At 42.6% G+C, this 14,957-nt stretch overlaps 1 protein-coding gene across 1 annotated transcript in view; it reads right to left on the minus strand.

Annotated features, from left to right (window-relative positions):
* polr2b (RNA polymerase II subunit B) overlaps nt 1-14,450 on the minus strand; it is a 29,280-nt gene extending 14,830 nt beyond the window's left edge. The window contains exons 1-8 of the mRNA XM_061685140.1: nt 14,346-14,450; nt 12,660-12,732; nt 9,618-9,768; nt 6,081-6,193; nt 5,790-6,009; nt 4,371-4,529; nt 1,558-1,722; nt 1,279-1,475 (exon numbers count right to left, since the gene is read on the minus strand). Of these exons, the coding sequence (XP_061541124.1) occupies nt 1,279-1,475; nt 1,558-1,722; nt 4,371-4,529; nt 5,790-6,009; nt 6,081-6,193; nt 9,618-9,768; nt 12,660-12,732; nt 14,346-14,364 (1,097 nt within the window). The 5' untranslated portion in view covers nt 14,365-14,450. The remainder of the gene's footprint in view (nt 1-1,278; nt 1,476-1,557; nt 1,723-4,370; nt 4,530-5,789; nt 6,010-6,080; nt 6,194-9,617; nt 9,769-12,659; nt 12,733-14,345) is intronic.
* Between the last annotated feature and the right edge of the window lie 507 nt (nt 14,451-14,957).

Below are 14,957 nucleotides of genomic sequence, written 5' to 3' on the forward strand. Positions count from 1 at the left end.
TCGATGACAAAGGGCAGCCTTGGCAGAGTCCAACCCTCACCGGAAACAAGTCCGACTTACTGCCGGCAATGCGGACCAAACGCTGACACTGGTCGTATAGAGACCGAACAGCCTGTATCAGGGAGTTTGGCACACCATACTCCCGAAGCACCCCGTACAGGACTCCCTGAGGGACACAGTCGAACATCTTCTCCAAGTCCACAAAAAACATGTAGACTGGTTGGGCGAACTCCCATGTACCCTTGAGGACCCTGACGAGGGTGTAGAGCTGGTCCACTGTTCCACGGCCAGGACGAAAACCACACTGCTCCTGCTGAATCTGAGATTCGACTTCTCGACAAACCCGCCTCTCCAGCAACCCTAAATAGACTGAGGAGTGTGATGCCCCCGTAGTTGGAACACACCCTCCGGTCCCACTTTTTAAAAGCCACCTCAGTGACCTCAACCCCAGGTTAGAGTTTGTGATACTGTGAGACAACTATATGAATTTTGTCACAATTCCTTGTGATGTAAAGTTGCTACGGTGAAGTTTTAGCTCAATATTAAGCATTTTTTTTTGTTGTTGCTGTCATTGCCGCTTACGTTGGTATGAAGACTAAATGCTAAAAACCATCAGTGCAAATGTGCAACCAACCATTTAGATTGTTAGCTGTCTCAATGTTGGCATAGACGTATTTAATTGTTTCACTCACCCAGTTGACTGAGAGTTGACTTGACTGAAGCTTCGCGTGGTGTAGGCTGAGGCTCGGAGCACGTCAGACGCTACGCATCGTGAAAGCCTCCTTTGCGCAATATAATCTTATTCCAAGTGTTGCACTAAGGCAACTGGTCATTCATTTTAACAAAGACAAGACCCACTTTTGTTCGCCACCGCCACTGGGCACAAGCACGTCTTCGTGCGCGCTCTGCTTCGTTGGTTATCGCCGCTTCTTCGGGCTGGGCGGACTGGGCATCGAAACTGGGAACCGATTTTTTATTTTATTTGAACGATTCCGGGAGAACCGGAACATTAGTCCTGGTTCCAATCGGTTTTCAATTCTCGATGCCCAACCCTTTTAATAACAAAGCCTTTCATTCATTATATTAATGTTTTAATAGAGTCCCATCCCCATTTCATATATTACTGTCATTTAATACATCTCATGGGGTCTTGCATGTATGAAAATTCACTTTGGATGCTGCTGTTTTTTTCCCCTAATGTTAAAAACTGTAGTTTTTTTTTTTTATATATAGATTTTGGTATGGTTTGGTGTAATAAGATATGTTCGCTGAGCTCACCCGAGGAAGTAGGCCTTCTTGGTCTCGCAGAAGTCGCTGACGCCAACGTGCGGCAGCATTTCTTTCTGCAAGACTTCTTTGGCGTACTTGATCCTCCGCTCTTTCGTGACTCCAGGTTTGGCTCCCCTGGACCCGATGAAGTTCAAGGCCACGTTCTGCTCCTGGATGACGAAGGCTTCGTCCAGCGACGGCTTCACCTGAACGACCGCAATGGAAAGACGTGGTCACGGGATGGCGCCGTGAGGAACGCCGAGCGGCAGGCAAGCCTTGACTAAGCACCATCTCCATCATCTCAGGGTCATCAAAGTCATAGATGATGTGCTCGAGGATGTCCCGGTCGGACACGAAGCCCAGTGCTCGGAACACGATGATGATGGGGACTTCCTGTCGGATGTACGGCAGCGTGGAGACGATCCTCTGGCCGATGGCGCTCTTCTTCACGCCCTGAAAGAGGAGAACGCATTGGCAAAGGAAATGGCGTGTGCTATAGCAGTACTCGAAAAGTGTTATGAGCAGTGATTTCCAACCTTTATGGAGCCAAGGAACATATTTTACAATTGAAAAATCTCACGGCACACCAACAAACAAAAATGTCATAAAAAGAGGATACACTTATTACTGTATTTACTTCCTGCATCTAATAGAAGACCATTCATTTGTTCTGTTTGTCACTATGCCTCACTGGCATAAATAGTGGAACAAAGCTACATTTAGTGTAAATATAATTTTTTGAGCAATTAAGTACACAAGTATATACAGTAAATGGACAGGTCATATAAATAGACACATTCCTCCATCTTTGGATCGGATAGTTGATCGGTTATTGTTTTGTTTTTTTTAAACTCGCCGATGAACGGCCCCAAAAATCCTGATCGTGTAAAGCCTAAACGCTTCTTTATACTCCCGCAGTCGCACGGCCGACAACGCCCGCATTTCATCACGTGACCGACGAATTGCCCCGCGCAGCACGTCTGCGTAGCTTGCCGCACACCCGACAAAAATAGTTGCTGCGCGTCGAACGCCGCGGAGATCATCTCTCGTGATTGGTCCGTTTTAGTCACATGCTGTGATGAGGTACCAGCGTGCCCATTGGTTCTACATACCATCTACGTCGCCACCTTCTCGATCAATTTTGCAGCATAATTAAACGTATCATCTGATCATCTAGGTCCATTTGTTCTGTCCCGGTCGCCATTGTTGTTGCTTTGTTCCTTGTCACTGAAAGGAAAGGAAAAACGGCTACCGGAAATGGCAAAAAAAAAAAAAATGCAGAGGAAACTCCACCCTGTGGTGTCCTATTCAACACCAGCCGTAGCGACACCCCCGACTTGGAGGAGAACTGCAGCACACTTTCAAAACAGCGCGCGTGGGTTGCGCTTGAGTATAAAGGCAAACTGCGTGCGGGAGAGCGCGAGTATAAAGAAGCCTTAAATGCGACTCAAGTAAGTCAATAGTAGTCCTCCAAAAAATTACTTAAGAGTAAAAAGTATGCAGTGAAATTATTACTCAAGTACAGAGTAAATAGTAACTTCTGATTTTTTTTACTACAGTATGTACATCAATAAAAAAAATTACAAAATAAAATGCGAATGTACAAATTCTGATGCTGTGTGTGTGTGTGTGTGTGTGTGTGTGTGTGTGTGTGTGTGTGCACAGTCAAAACTAGCAAAAAAGCATCTGCAATTTACTGCAGTGTTTTCTCAAGTTATAAGGGAGCTGAAATATCCCCATTTGGGCAGATAGTGCCAAACAAATACCAGAATACATAAAAGCTGTTGTTTTGTTCGTCTAAATGTAAACAACAGTCGCGTACCATTGCCTTCATGGTAACGACGACCTTCCCAACATGGCCGCCACATACGCACAACAATAAGCGAGGCAGGCTCATCTAGTGTGAATACCTTCGTCCGGGAAGCAGTCTCAATGTTGGTATAGACATATTTTATTGTTTCACTCACACAATTGACTGAGAGTTGACGACTGAAGCTCCGCGCGGTGTAGGCTGAGGCTCTGAGCGCATCAGACGCACAATATAATCTTATTCCAAGAGTTGCACAGAGGCGACTGGTCATTAATTTTGACTAGACTTTACGCCGATCTGATCAGTGTTGTCGGTATCGGCCGACAATTAGCATTTTTTCCTGATCGGCTTTCATGTAATAATTCGCCGATCCGATCAATGACGTCGTCAATCGGCTCCGCACAAAACATTTAACTCCGCGTCGCCGTTGCATATGAATCCAAAGGCTAGTTTATTTTTAGCCTTGTCACGTGTCTTGTGGCGCAGTACTGTAACTATCTGACAGCCAATAAAGTTTTTTTCAATCTTGTCGGTTAAAAACACGTCATCGGTGTGGGACTATTTTGCGGCATCTCAGACAAACAACACGCAAGTTATTTGCAGTCAGTGCACAACTGAAGTACGTTGTGGGGAACGTCATCTAAATGCTTCAACACAAATTTGATCGGGCACCTGAAGAATGTACACAAAGAGGAGCATGACGCGTTCAAGTAACGCAGCGTGAGAAAAACAAAACAAAAATAGGAAAACCAAACGTACGCAAACTCTGGACAACTCCCATCCATACAGCCGGTACAGTGAGAAAGTTAGAGTAAACATGTCATTAACAGTATTTATTAAAGTAATTTAATTGCAACAAAGTAATTTGATTACAGTTAGTTAGCACCCATTATTTCTGTCATGTTGTAATGTTGATCTGACCTAAACCTATGTCAGTGGCCAATCCTTGAAAGCCCCCTAGAGGTCATTAATGTTTTAACTTTTGTCTAAAATGCTAGAGACTAATTTTGAGCTGGGATGGGCTCCAGCACGCCCACGACCCGAGTGAGGATAAGGTGTACAGAAAATGGATGGATGGATACAGTACTCAGTGTACAGTACACAAGTATTTTACAATAAATGAACAAGTCATGTAAAGAGACACATTGCTCCATCTTATATTATATCCAGGTTCCACTGTACTGTCAAAACCTGTTCTAAAAAAAAAAAAACTAATTTAAATCACCATATTCTTTATGCGGATATAGTATGGAAGTCCTGATATTGTTCAAAAGCAGTAGCGCAGACTGACCTGTCCTCCTCGCGCCATCATGCTAACCCAGATGGTGCTGGTGGGCCGCGACGAGTTCTCCAAGCAGGAGCGGCACTCGCCCGTGAAGGCATATTTGGAGTCCTTCTTGGCGAACACGTACACTGTGTTGGTGGCCATCTTCTCCTGAGCAATCAGCACCTGTACACACCGTCACGCATTACGTAAATCTTATCAAACGCTGAGTCGGCGTTAGCCAGAGTTTGAACTGCGTAGAAAATTGGGAGGCAGCCTTTGAACATTTTTACGCAGTTGTCATTTTTTTAGATTTTGACATTACTTTTTTTCCCAGATTTTCTCCAAAACACAGAGCAAATTCAACTTGCTCACACAGACAGTAAGGAAGGCACGCTTAGTAATGTATGCCAGCGGCATTGTGGTCACTTGCTGCTGCATACCCAAAAGCAATAACAGATCGTGGCTATCCACAGGTTCACAAGAGAAAATGTTATTAAATAAGGCAGCACATAAAAACACATTACTCTTAAAGTTATAACAAAAAAGTGGTTGTAAAGAAAATGGGTTTGTCCTTACTTTTTAGAAAGAACTGTGCACTGGACTACAAGGAGTGTACAAGGCTTAAATGTTGAGAGTCGATCCGATGTTCAAATCCATTTTAACAGGCCACATGAAATATCTCTGCCAGGAAAACCACTGGCGATAGTTAGCGCACCTCCGAGGAGTAACATTATATTCAGGCCGAAACAGACATGAGATGGAAAGGAAAGACCGACGTTAAAATCACCGGAAGTTGCATTTGGAATCACCATAGACCTCCGGATGTGAAGTGCGTAAATGAAATGGCTCAAACCAGTTTTTAACAGGGCCACATTTCACTAAGTTAAAGGGGAATGAAACACAAGATGTCAAAACTTCCCGTTATATTGTAAATGTGCATATCGTTTACATCTGATGCCGTTGACTTAAATCTAAAGTAGTATGTATACTAAAATATACTTTTTGAACACCGCATCAACTCGCCTACGGGGGCCTCCCTTTTACTTCATAAAGTGTCCCAAGTGCAAGAACGTGACATGTATTGGTCTCTTGATTTATTTACGGAAACAACAAGACAGAGCAACAACGAGCTACACATCAGCCAGACCCGCTTATCGAGGCAGAAAAACAGCGGACGCGGTGACTCACACCGGCGGTTCTAATCAGTCAAGTCGCCGACGTTAGCGGTTTGTGCCTAATAGCTAGCTGCCTCTGCCATTCGCCAATGATGTCCCCCGTAGGCGAGTAAATACTGAAGTTTAAAAGTGCTTTTTAAGAAAAAGAAAAAAAAAGAAGAAATACTTTGTAGATGTACGATTCAAGAAAAAGAAAATGTTAAAGAACAACAAAAAAAACGGCTGTAAGTTGAGAAAGGGTAATAGTTTGAGCCATTGGGGCGCGCACCTTCTCCGAGCCATTGATGATGAAGTATCCGCCGGGGTCCAGCGGGCACTCGTTGAGCTCGCACAAGTCACGGTCGGTCAGGCCGCTGAGCAGGCAGTAGGTGGAGCGCAGCATGATGGGAATCTTCCCGATGAAGGTCTTCTGGTGCTGCGTCTGCAGCTGGTCTTCGCCCTCCTTGATGATGGTCTTGGTGATGTCCACGTACAGAGGGGCCGAGTATCTGCGGGGGCACCGAGCGGGTGAGACGAGCAAAGACGGCCGCCGTGGAAAAGGTACGGGGGGCGGGCCTACGTGAGGTTTCGCAGTCGAGCTTCGTTGGGCATCATGGGTGACGGGGCGCCGTCTCGTTCCCAGTGGGTGGGCTTGGACAAGTAGATCTGCTCGAACTTCAGCAGGTAACGCGGCTGCAACGCACAAAGCACAAACGACAAGTCGGCACTAGAAACCTTTGATAAGATCTGTTGTTGACCAATACTGGCCACTCATGCCAGAGTAGGATCTGCTCCATTTGCACAACCAACATTGTCCCAGATGATCGCGCAACTCGTCACTTTAAACTGCATCCACTCCTTGAAGTCTCGGCGCCCTTTGCACAATGCTCATTGCACCGGACTATTACAATATTAGTCATTCGAACTGTGCTAAGTGCGAGAAGACTCTGCACCTTTTGGCACAATTGTCAAAAAATAAATAAATAAATAAAATTTAAAAATGTACCGGCATTACCAGATAACTATTAACCCTTTATTGCCCAGTGACTGTTTTTTGTCAATGTCTTTATGTCTCCAAAGTGTTCTGTGTCCATTGACTGTCTGTTGTCGTACTCGAGCGGCTCCAACGACCGGAGAGAAATTCCGTGTGTGCTTTTTGGACATACTTGGCAAATAAAGATGATTCTGATTCTAAGTGCTAACGTGACTTACCACTTGAAGGGATTTGCAGTGGACATTTTTGGAACTAACTAGGTCTGCTATATCAAAGGTGGCTTTCTAGCTTTTTGGGGAGTTGGGAATGATGAATGTTTTGCGAACGAAGTCATTTCTTACTCGCTAACCACTACAAAGAGATTTGTAATGAACATTTTTGGAACTAACTAGATCTCAAATCACCACAAAGGGATTTTTATAAAGTGGAGATTTTAGGGAACTATCTAGGTCAGGGGTGGGCAAACTACGGCCCACGGCCCCATCCGGCTCCATCCGGCCCATTGATCATTTCAATCCGCCCCGCCAAAGATTGGTACAGAATCGCCCATATATCAAAATCATGACTACATTCATTTGACCTTGTCATGTAATGCCCGTGGTTCCACCAGGTAGCGCAGTACATACAGTGATACATTGACTTGACTTTGGCTATTCTGTTTTTACTCTGCTACTGCTCTGAAGCCTTCTTCAACCACGAGTGGACCAAAGAATAGAAAAGCCAACACTGAGTGCTGATCAGTGATGCAGGTAACTTGTTACTCCCAAATTCCGCCATTTTGGGCAACGAGTAAAGTAATGCATTACTTTCCCCAGGAGAGTAACCAGACCTCAGGTACTTTTGAGTCCTTAACATTTCTCAGCAAGTCGTGATTTGTTGCTGGCGACTCAAAAACTCACTCTCCAGCCATTCTACAGCATTTAACCGTTCACAAAGACTGATGATTTCTAAGTAAAGGGAAGAAAGGGATTGGGAGGTGATCGTTGAGTCTACAATGCACAGTGACAGTGCAATACCATAAAAGTAAAAAAGAAATGCACGATTTGAATATCGCCACACTATTTTTATTATTTTACTTTGTATAAAGTGTATTTGATTGTTACTTTTTTTTATTTACACAAAGAATAAAGTTTAACTGGCGTGTTAAGTGCGCAATGCATTGTAGATCATACCGAAATGCGAGGTCATAAATCGGTCATGGAGGTTAAGGACTGTCTCACTGACGGACTTACAATACTTACCTTTAATAATATTTCCAATAAAAAGTGAGAACTTTCAACTCCAATGTAGTCCGGACTGTGAGCTGGTTTGACGCGCTGCACAGCTGAGGTCACGTAAGTAAGTGCTTCTCCCTGCCGTCAATCACCCACGGCTTTGCTCGTTAAACAGTTGCGTAATCTTGTCACCTTTTCTCGCTCTTCACATCAAAATTACGATGATGGGACCAATGGTGTGTGTGTGTGTTTGTATGCCCCCAATAGCAAACCGCCACTCACTTTCACGTTTACGTAAACAAACGCACGCACAAACGCACACACAGTTGCCTTCATGGATCACAATCGGCATCCATGTATCTATCAGTTAAGAGTCTTTAGAAAAGTGTACTGAGAATAGTGTGCTTGTTTATGTTTAGGTACTTACTGTACTGTGCGGTCATGTCAATTCTGCACTAAGTTGTTGGTTATTGGTTCATGTTGATGTAACTGTAACTTGTGTGGCGTACATTACCAAGTAATGGGTACAGTTAAGCTCATGCTTTTTTTTGTACTGTGGATAAGTGATATTCCTGCCACTTGGCAGCTGCTGAAAGTAACTAAAAAGTTACTTTTTACTACCTTAGTTATTTTGAAATCAAGAAATTATTAAAGTAACAGTTACTTTTAAGCTCAAGTAATCAGAAAAATAACTACGTTACTTTTTCAAGGTAACTGTGGCAAAAGTGGTGCTGAGTGTTTAATCCAGACTGGACTACGAAATACTTTTTCATTGAAATCCGGTCAAAGGCTGTATGTCTAATTTGTTAAGAAACCATTGCGGTTTTTGAGGAATAGAACATCAGCAGTCACTTTTCTACCAAGCATGCTGATTATGCTAGCAGCCAATCAACGCAGGAACTGATGGCTACGGCTCGACGGTTAAAAATCAAGCTTGCAGGCTCAGCAAAACACCTTTATCTGACAAACTGCCATCCAAGATTCAGTCACACAAGACTCGGAAACAGTGTCACGGGAGCTGCAGATGAAACTGAGTGATCTCTGATGTGATACGGTCTTAAAACAGAAGTTCAACTCTCAAACTGAATGAGTTTTATGCTTCATGAAATTTCCAAAAATCCAGAAGATGGCACAGAGGATGCTGGTGGCGTTTGGATCTACACGTGTGTGAACAGACCTTTAGTGTGTTGAACATCAACAAAACATCCTCCAGATCCTAGCTAAGTGATGAACACCTCAGATGTGTTCTGAGAATTGCCACAACAAAACTAACACCAGACTTTGATGCACTGGCAAAAAAAGGTGATAAAACAACACTGTTCCCTTTAAAAATAAATCTAAGTAGTAACACTACAATCCCTTTTTTTTTTTTTTTATTTTTAAGCATCTGGTGCTGGCTTGGCCTGCCTGTCAAATTTTAAAAGTCAATGTGGCCCCTGAGCCAAAATTTTTGCCCACCCATGATTTAGGTCCCGAGTTGATTTTTGCAACTCGTCACTAGGGCTGCAACTAACGTCTGTCAATTATTTTCTTCCATGAATCGGATTAAAAGAAAAATACAAAATTGCACATTTCCATCCCTTGATTCAAAAACAGGACAGTATTACAAATTGACTGTCAGAATCAGCAAAAATTATAATTGTTTCAAATAAAAGATGCAAATGTCTTATTTTGTCAAAACACAAAGATAATCAGTCTGCTTTATCATTATGATAAATAAAATTAGTCATCTTAACTGTTGAGAAGCTGAAATTTCGAGGAGTTGGACAATTTTACATTTAAAAAGTTTCTAAACGATTAATCGATTATCGAAATGCCTTATCGATTAATTTGATAATGGATTAGATGTCGATCAATCGTCGCACTTTGCTGCTCGAAGACAAGGTGCAGTCGGAGGAGCAGAACTTACGGGCTCCTCCACCTCTCCCGAGGTGTGCTGGGCTTCGGCCTGCAGGTCGATGGGCGGCGCGTCCTCCACGATCCTCTGGACCGACATCTGGATGAACTCGTCGAAGGAATCCAGCTGCTGCCGCACCAAACCCTTCTCGTCAAAATACGAGCTGGAAAACAGGTCGCAAACAAAAGGCCACACCACTGAATAAACAAAACAATAAGCTTCCTTGAATCCAAGGCTGGGCCATCCAAACTACGGCCTAGGGGTCATTTGCACCCCACCGTCCATTTTTTGCGGCCTGCGGCGTAGACTAAAATAAACATTTGACACGGCCTGTGTCGCTTGCCTGCATTGTACAACAGTTCTTACTTTCTACACTGGGTGGCAACACAGGAGAACAAGTACGGTGGACCGCTAAATATTTGCAGTTCCGCATTCGTGAATTGACCTATTAGCTGATTTTTTTGTGGGACCTATCCCCCATTTTTTGTGGAAACCCGTTTATTCACATTTTTGTTTACCCAATCCCCTTCTTATTTGTGTGTGTGTGTGTGTGTGTGGGGGGGGGGGGGGGTTACAGCAATAATAAGCATCAATTATTCACAGTTTTTGACAGTTGGGCCAATTCCACTGGAGTTGGTTCTTATCTCTCACATCCTTATTTTCAACCTATCACACGGTAAGAGGTTAGTACAGAATGCTCCCGTTTTGCTTCTACATGTGGAGCTTGTATTCTGATGTTGCTCAGTGTGGATCCATGTTAGTGGGATACGGGGCCTTTGGCAATCCCAAAATCTTTTTGCTTTAATACCGAGCTGGTTTTACACGATCAGGATTTTTGGGGCCGATCACCGATTTTAAAAAAACGATCACAAGATGGAGGAAAGTGTCTATTTAAATGACCTGTTCATTTACTGTATATACTTGTGTACTTAATTGCTCATAAAATTATATTTACAATAAATAATGTAGCTTTGTTCCACTATTTATGCCAGTGAGGCATAGTGACAGACAGAACAAATGAATGGTCTTCTATTAGATTGCAGGAAGTAAATACAGTCATTATACGACAAGACTACTGCAATAAAATCGTGTATTCTGATACCACCGCATCCTGTTTTTTACGATCATTGGGCTTTATCTTGTCAACTCAAATGCGACCGGATACACTGGTTACCGTGGCGACAACAACAAGAGTGGATCACGCCGACTATATTATGACGACAAAATGGGGAAAAACGTGTTGGTGGTCACTGGTGCTCAGGACAGGAGAGGACGTTCGTTTAAGGCTTGCTTGAGGTATGTTCACATACTTTTAATACGATACGGCTCACAAGCAAGCAATAAAATGTTATGTAGCCTAGCAAGCTCACGGTAGCACGAACGGTTGGACTTAACATGCCGCTGTTCCTTCAAATCATGCTCTAAAGTTTCTGTGTGGGTGAAGAAATTTAATTACAGTACGTTAGCACCCATAATTTCTGTCATGGAATGTTGGTTTGACCTGACTGATTAGAATACAAGATCTGACTAGAGTAGTGATTTCCAACCTTTATGGAGCCAAGGAACATATTTTCCAATTGAAAAATCTCACGGCACACCAACAAACAAAAATATCAAAAAGTGGATACATTAATTCCTGTATGTACTTCCTGCCAACTAATACAACCCCAATTCCAATGAAGTTGGGACGTGGTGTTAAACATAAATAAAAACAGAATACAATGATTTTCAAATCAAGTTCGACCTATATTTAATTGAATACACTACAAAGACAAGACATTTAATGTTCAAACTGATAAACTTTGTTTTTAGCAAATAATCATGAACTTCGAATTTCATGGCTGCAACACGTTCCAAAAAAGTTGGGACCGGGTCATGTTTACCACTGTGTTACATCACTTTTTCTTTTAACAACATTCAATAAACGTTTGGGAACTGAGGACACTCATTGTTGAAGCTTTGCAGGTGGAATTCTTTCCCATTCTTGCTCGATCTACAGCTTCAGCTGTTCAACACTCCGGCCGGGTTCTCCGTTGCCGTATTTTACGTTTCATAATGCGCCACACATTTTCAATGGGAGACAAGTCTGGACTGCAGGCAGGCCAGTCTAGTGCCCCCACTCTTTTACGACGAAGCCACGCTGTTGTAACACGTGCAGAATGTGGTTTGGCATTGTCTTGCTGAAATAAGCAGGGCGTCCGTGAAAAAGACATTGCTTGGATGGCAGCATATGTTTCTCCAAAACCTGTATGTACCTATCAGCATTAATGGTTCACAGATATTTAAGTTACCCATCCCATTGGCACTAACACTGCCCCATACCATCACAGATGCTGGCTTTTGAACTTTGCGTCCATAACAGTCCGGATGGTTCTTTTTCTCTTTGGCCCGGACAACACAACGTCCACCATTTCCAAAAACAATTTGTAAGTAAATGATTATTTGCTAAAAACAAAAAAGTTTATCAGTTTGAACATTAAATATCTTGTCTGAGTAGTGTAGTGTAGTAGTGTATATAAATATAGGTCGAAAATGTTTTGCAAATCATTGTATTTTAATTTTTATTTATGTTTAACACAACGTCCCAACTTAATTGGAATTCGGGTTGTAGAAGACCATTAATTTGTTCTATGCCTCACTGGCATAAATCGATGAACAAACATACATTATTTATTTTAAATATAATTTGTTGCGCAATTAAGTACACAAGTACATACAGTAAATGAACAGGTCATTTAAATAGACACATTGCTCCATCTTGTGATCGGATCGGTGATCGTTTTTTTAAACTCTGTGATCCGCCCCAAAAATCCTGATCGTGTAATGCCTAATATACACACACAGTATATATGAAGATAAATATATTAAAGCTTTGAGTAGCTTTTCCGACACTAACGAATTGTTTTAGTGTGTTCAATAAATGAAAAATGTCAAAGTGGCCCTTTGCTCCGTGAATTTTGCTGTATGTGGCCCTTGGAAGAAAAACTTTGGAGACCCCTAGTTGAAGTCATGACGATTCTTATAACTACATATGTCAATGTAAAGCAAGATCACCTGATGACAATCCAGCAAGCTTCCTGCCACAGATCTGGCGTGATCTCGTCGTCATCTTCATCATACTGGTTATCTGTACACGCGCCCACGCCCACGCGCACGCGCACGCACACGCACACATACACACACACACACACACACACGAGGTGACGTTTCATGGCACAATTCATGAGTGAAATAAACAAATCTTTGGTTGCTCAGTTGAGGTCTGGTACTCTCCTTCTGGCCCTTGAAAGTGGTTGATTCAGTAATATCCCTGAGGATAGATTGTGTGAGATGTGTGCCTTGAATGAGGTGGAAAATGAATCTCATTTTCTCCTATATTGTACACGATATGCTGAACGAAGACAATGATGTTATACAACTTGGGTTAAATGGTTACAGGGCTGTTTGAGGTTTATGGCATAGCAAAATTTCTAAAGCTTGGAAAAGAAGATAAGATAGACTGTTTTTGACAAACGTTTATGTTGTGTTAGAGGTCAGAAAAAGAGAAAGAAAAGTCACGGCCCGGGTATAACCCGCCAGGCGTACAAACCTCTATTGCCCGGTTCTTTTATTCTAGTCGAGGTAATATTTCAATAATTAGGCCGGATGGAAAGTTTAACAATTTATTCGAAAATACAAAGTCAAACAATAAGATTGGAAAAGTTCAGCGCTGGGCTCTCGGAACAGCATGCGTGTTGAAGAGACCCGTCCTAGCTTCCCCTTAGTGTTTGGGGTCCGATACTCCCATCGCGCCCCGAGACCGTGGCACCCAGAGACTGACCGTCCTCCACTTTCTATAACTTTACGAATGAACGTGTTGGCTATTGCTAGGGGTACATCAGTACATCCGCCATTTTGAATGTGTCAGTCTTACATGTATCGAGTGCCAGACACACACTAACAACGCTCTTGAGTTACTGAAGGTTCCGGGGTGCAGAGCGCATCCGCAGTAAACTACCCAACGCACCCTATGTTGGTATGTTGTGCGTTTGTTGTGTCGGTGCAACTATGTGTAATGCAATTATATGTTTATAAGGATATCTGGATGTAATGGGATGTATCAAACAAAAGTGTATGCAGTGTTGTGTAAGCGTGCAGCCAGTAATTTCTATCAGTTGCCTTTTGGTCCTGGTGCTGGATCACTTGATTATTTGGTGTAACATAAGCAAACAATTGCATGTTTGACAATTTTTTTAAAAAAGCATTCATTCATTGTGCGATGCAAATAAAAACAAAAATGTTTTGCGTTCGTTCCAGTGTGACTGCTTTCAATGAAATGTCAATGTCCTTCTCACTTCGGTTGTTTGCTTCCAATAATCATGAAAGTTTCACGATTATTTCAAGTAAACAAATGAACCGAGAAGGCCAAATGTGACTGTTTGGAAGATTATACGTTCAACAACGCACCGCGCCGTCAGCTTGCTTCGTTTCGTACTCAGTCGGGTGAAGAAGCTCCGTGCGTTCATATGAACTTGTTATGGTTAACGTGAGGAGTTCCTTGTTCGCCTGCGTGCTTGCTGTTGTTTGTTTAGCGGAAGCGATGCTAGGCTAGGTTAAATTAAGTTAAGCTAAGCTAACAGGGTTAGCTCCTGTTAATTGTGTTCTTCATTCATAGGAGCCCGAGCTCACGTTAACTTTCTTGTTAGCACACGTCTCGTGTTTGTGTGCGACTTGACCAAATGTTCAAGTTGAGGGGCTCACCTTCGTCCTGGTCGTACATTTTAAGCCTCGAAAAGAAGAAAATATGGACCAAGAGGAGATTTGTGGGGTTTGAGACGTCGTCGACGCGAACTGCGCGCTTCTTCGGTTCTCTTCTTCTCTGCTCAACAATCAAGAAATGACACGATTCTGCCCCCTATGGCCACACACGCACAAATGCAGCTCCTTTTGTTTTGTGGCCCACTTGCATGGGAAGTCAAGAATATACACTATATCAGATTTGAAATGCTTATTATTAACACTAACTTTTTTTCATCATTGAAACATTCAATGTACACTTTTCAGCTTCAAAAATTCTGCCTATGTTCAAGTTTAACTTAGTTAGCTGTAAATTCAGCCCTAATTTATCCCCCCTTAAATTGTTAAAGGGTTGTATTTTTGTTGTTGTTGGTTTAGAAAATGAATATGACGCCTTTTTTGAAGATAACAAGTTCACAGTGAATATTTTGATGATGATAATAAAATTCAGAGTTGGTCATTGGAATTCAGAATCTGATGGTTCCGATACACTTGACTGCACTGGCAGCTATGTGAACCACTACACTGAGCCAGTAACAATAGCCCTGGCACAGGGTTGGGCAAAGTACAGCCCGC

This window comes from Phycodurus eques, chromosome 9, assembly GCF_024500275.1.
Source record: "Phycodurus eques isolate BA_2022a chromosome 9, UOR_Pequ_1.1, whole genome shotgun sequence".
Taxonomy (NCBI): Eukaryota; Metazoa; Chordata; class Actinopteri; order Syngnathiformes; family Syngnathidae; genus Phycodurus; species Phycodurus eques.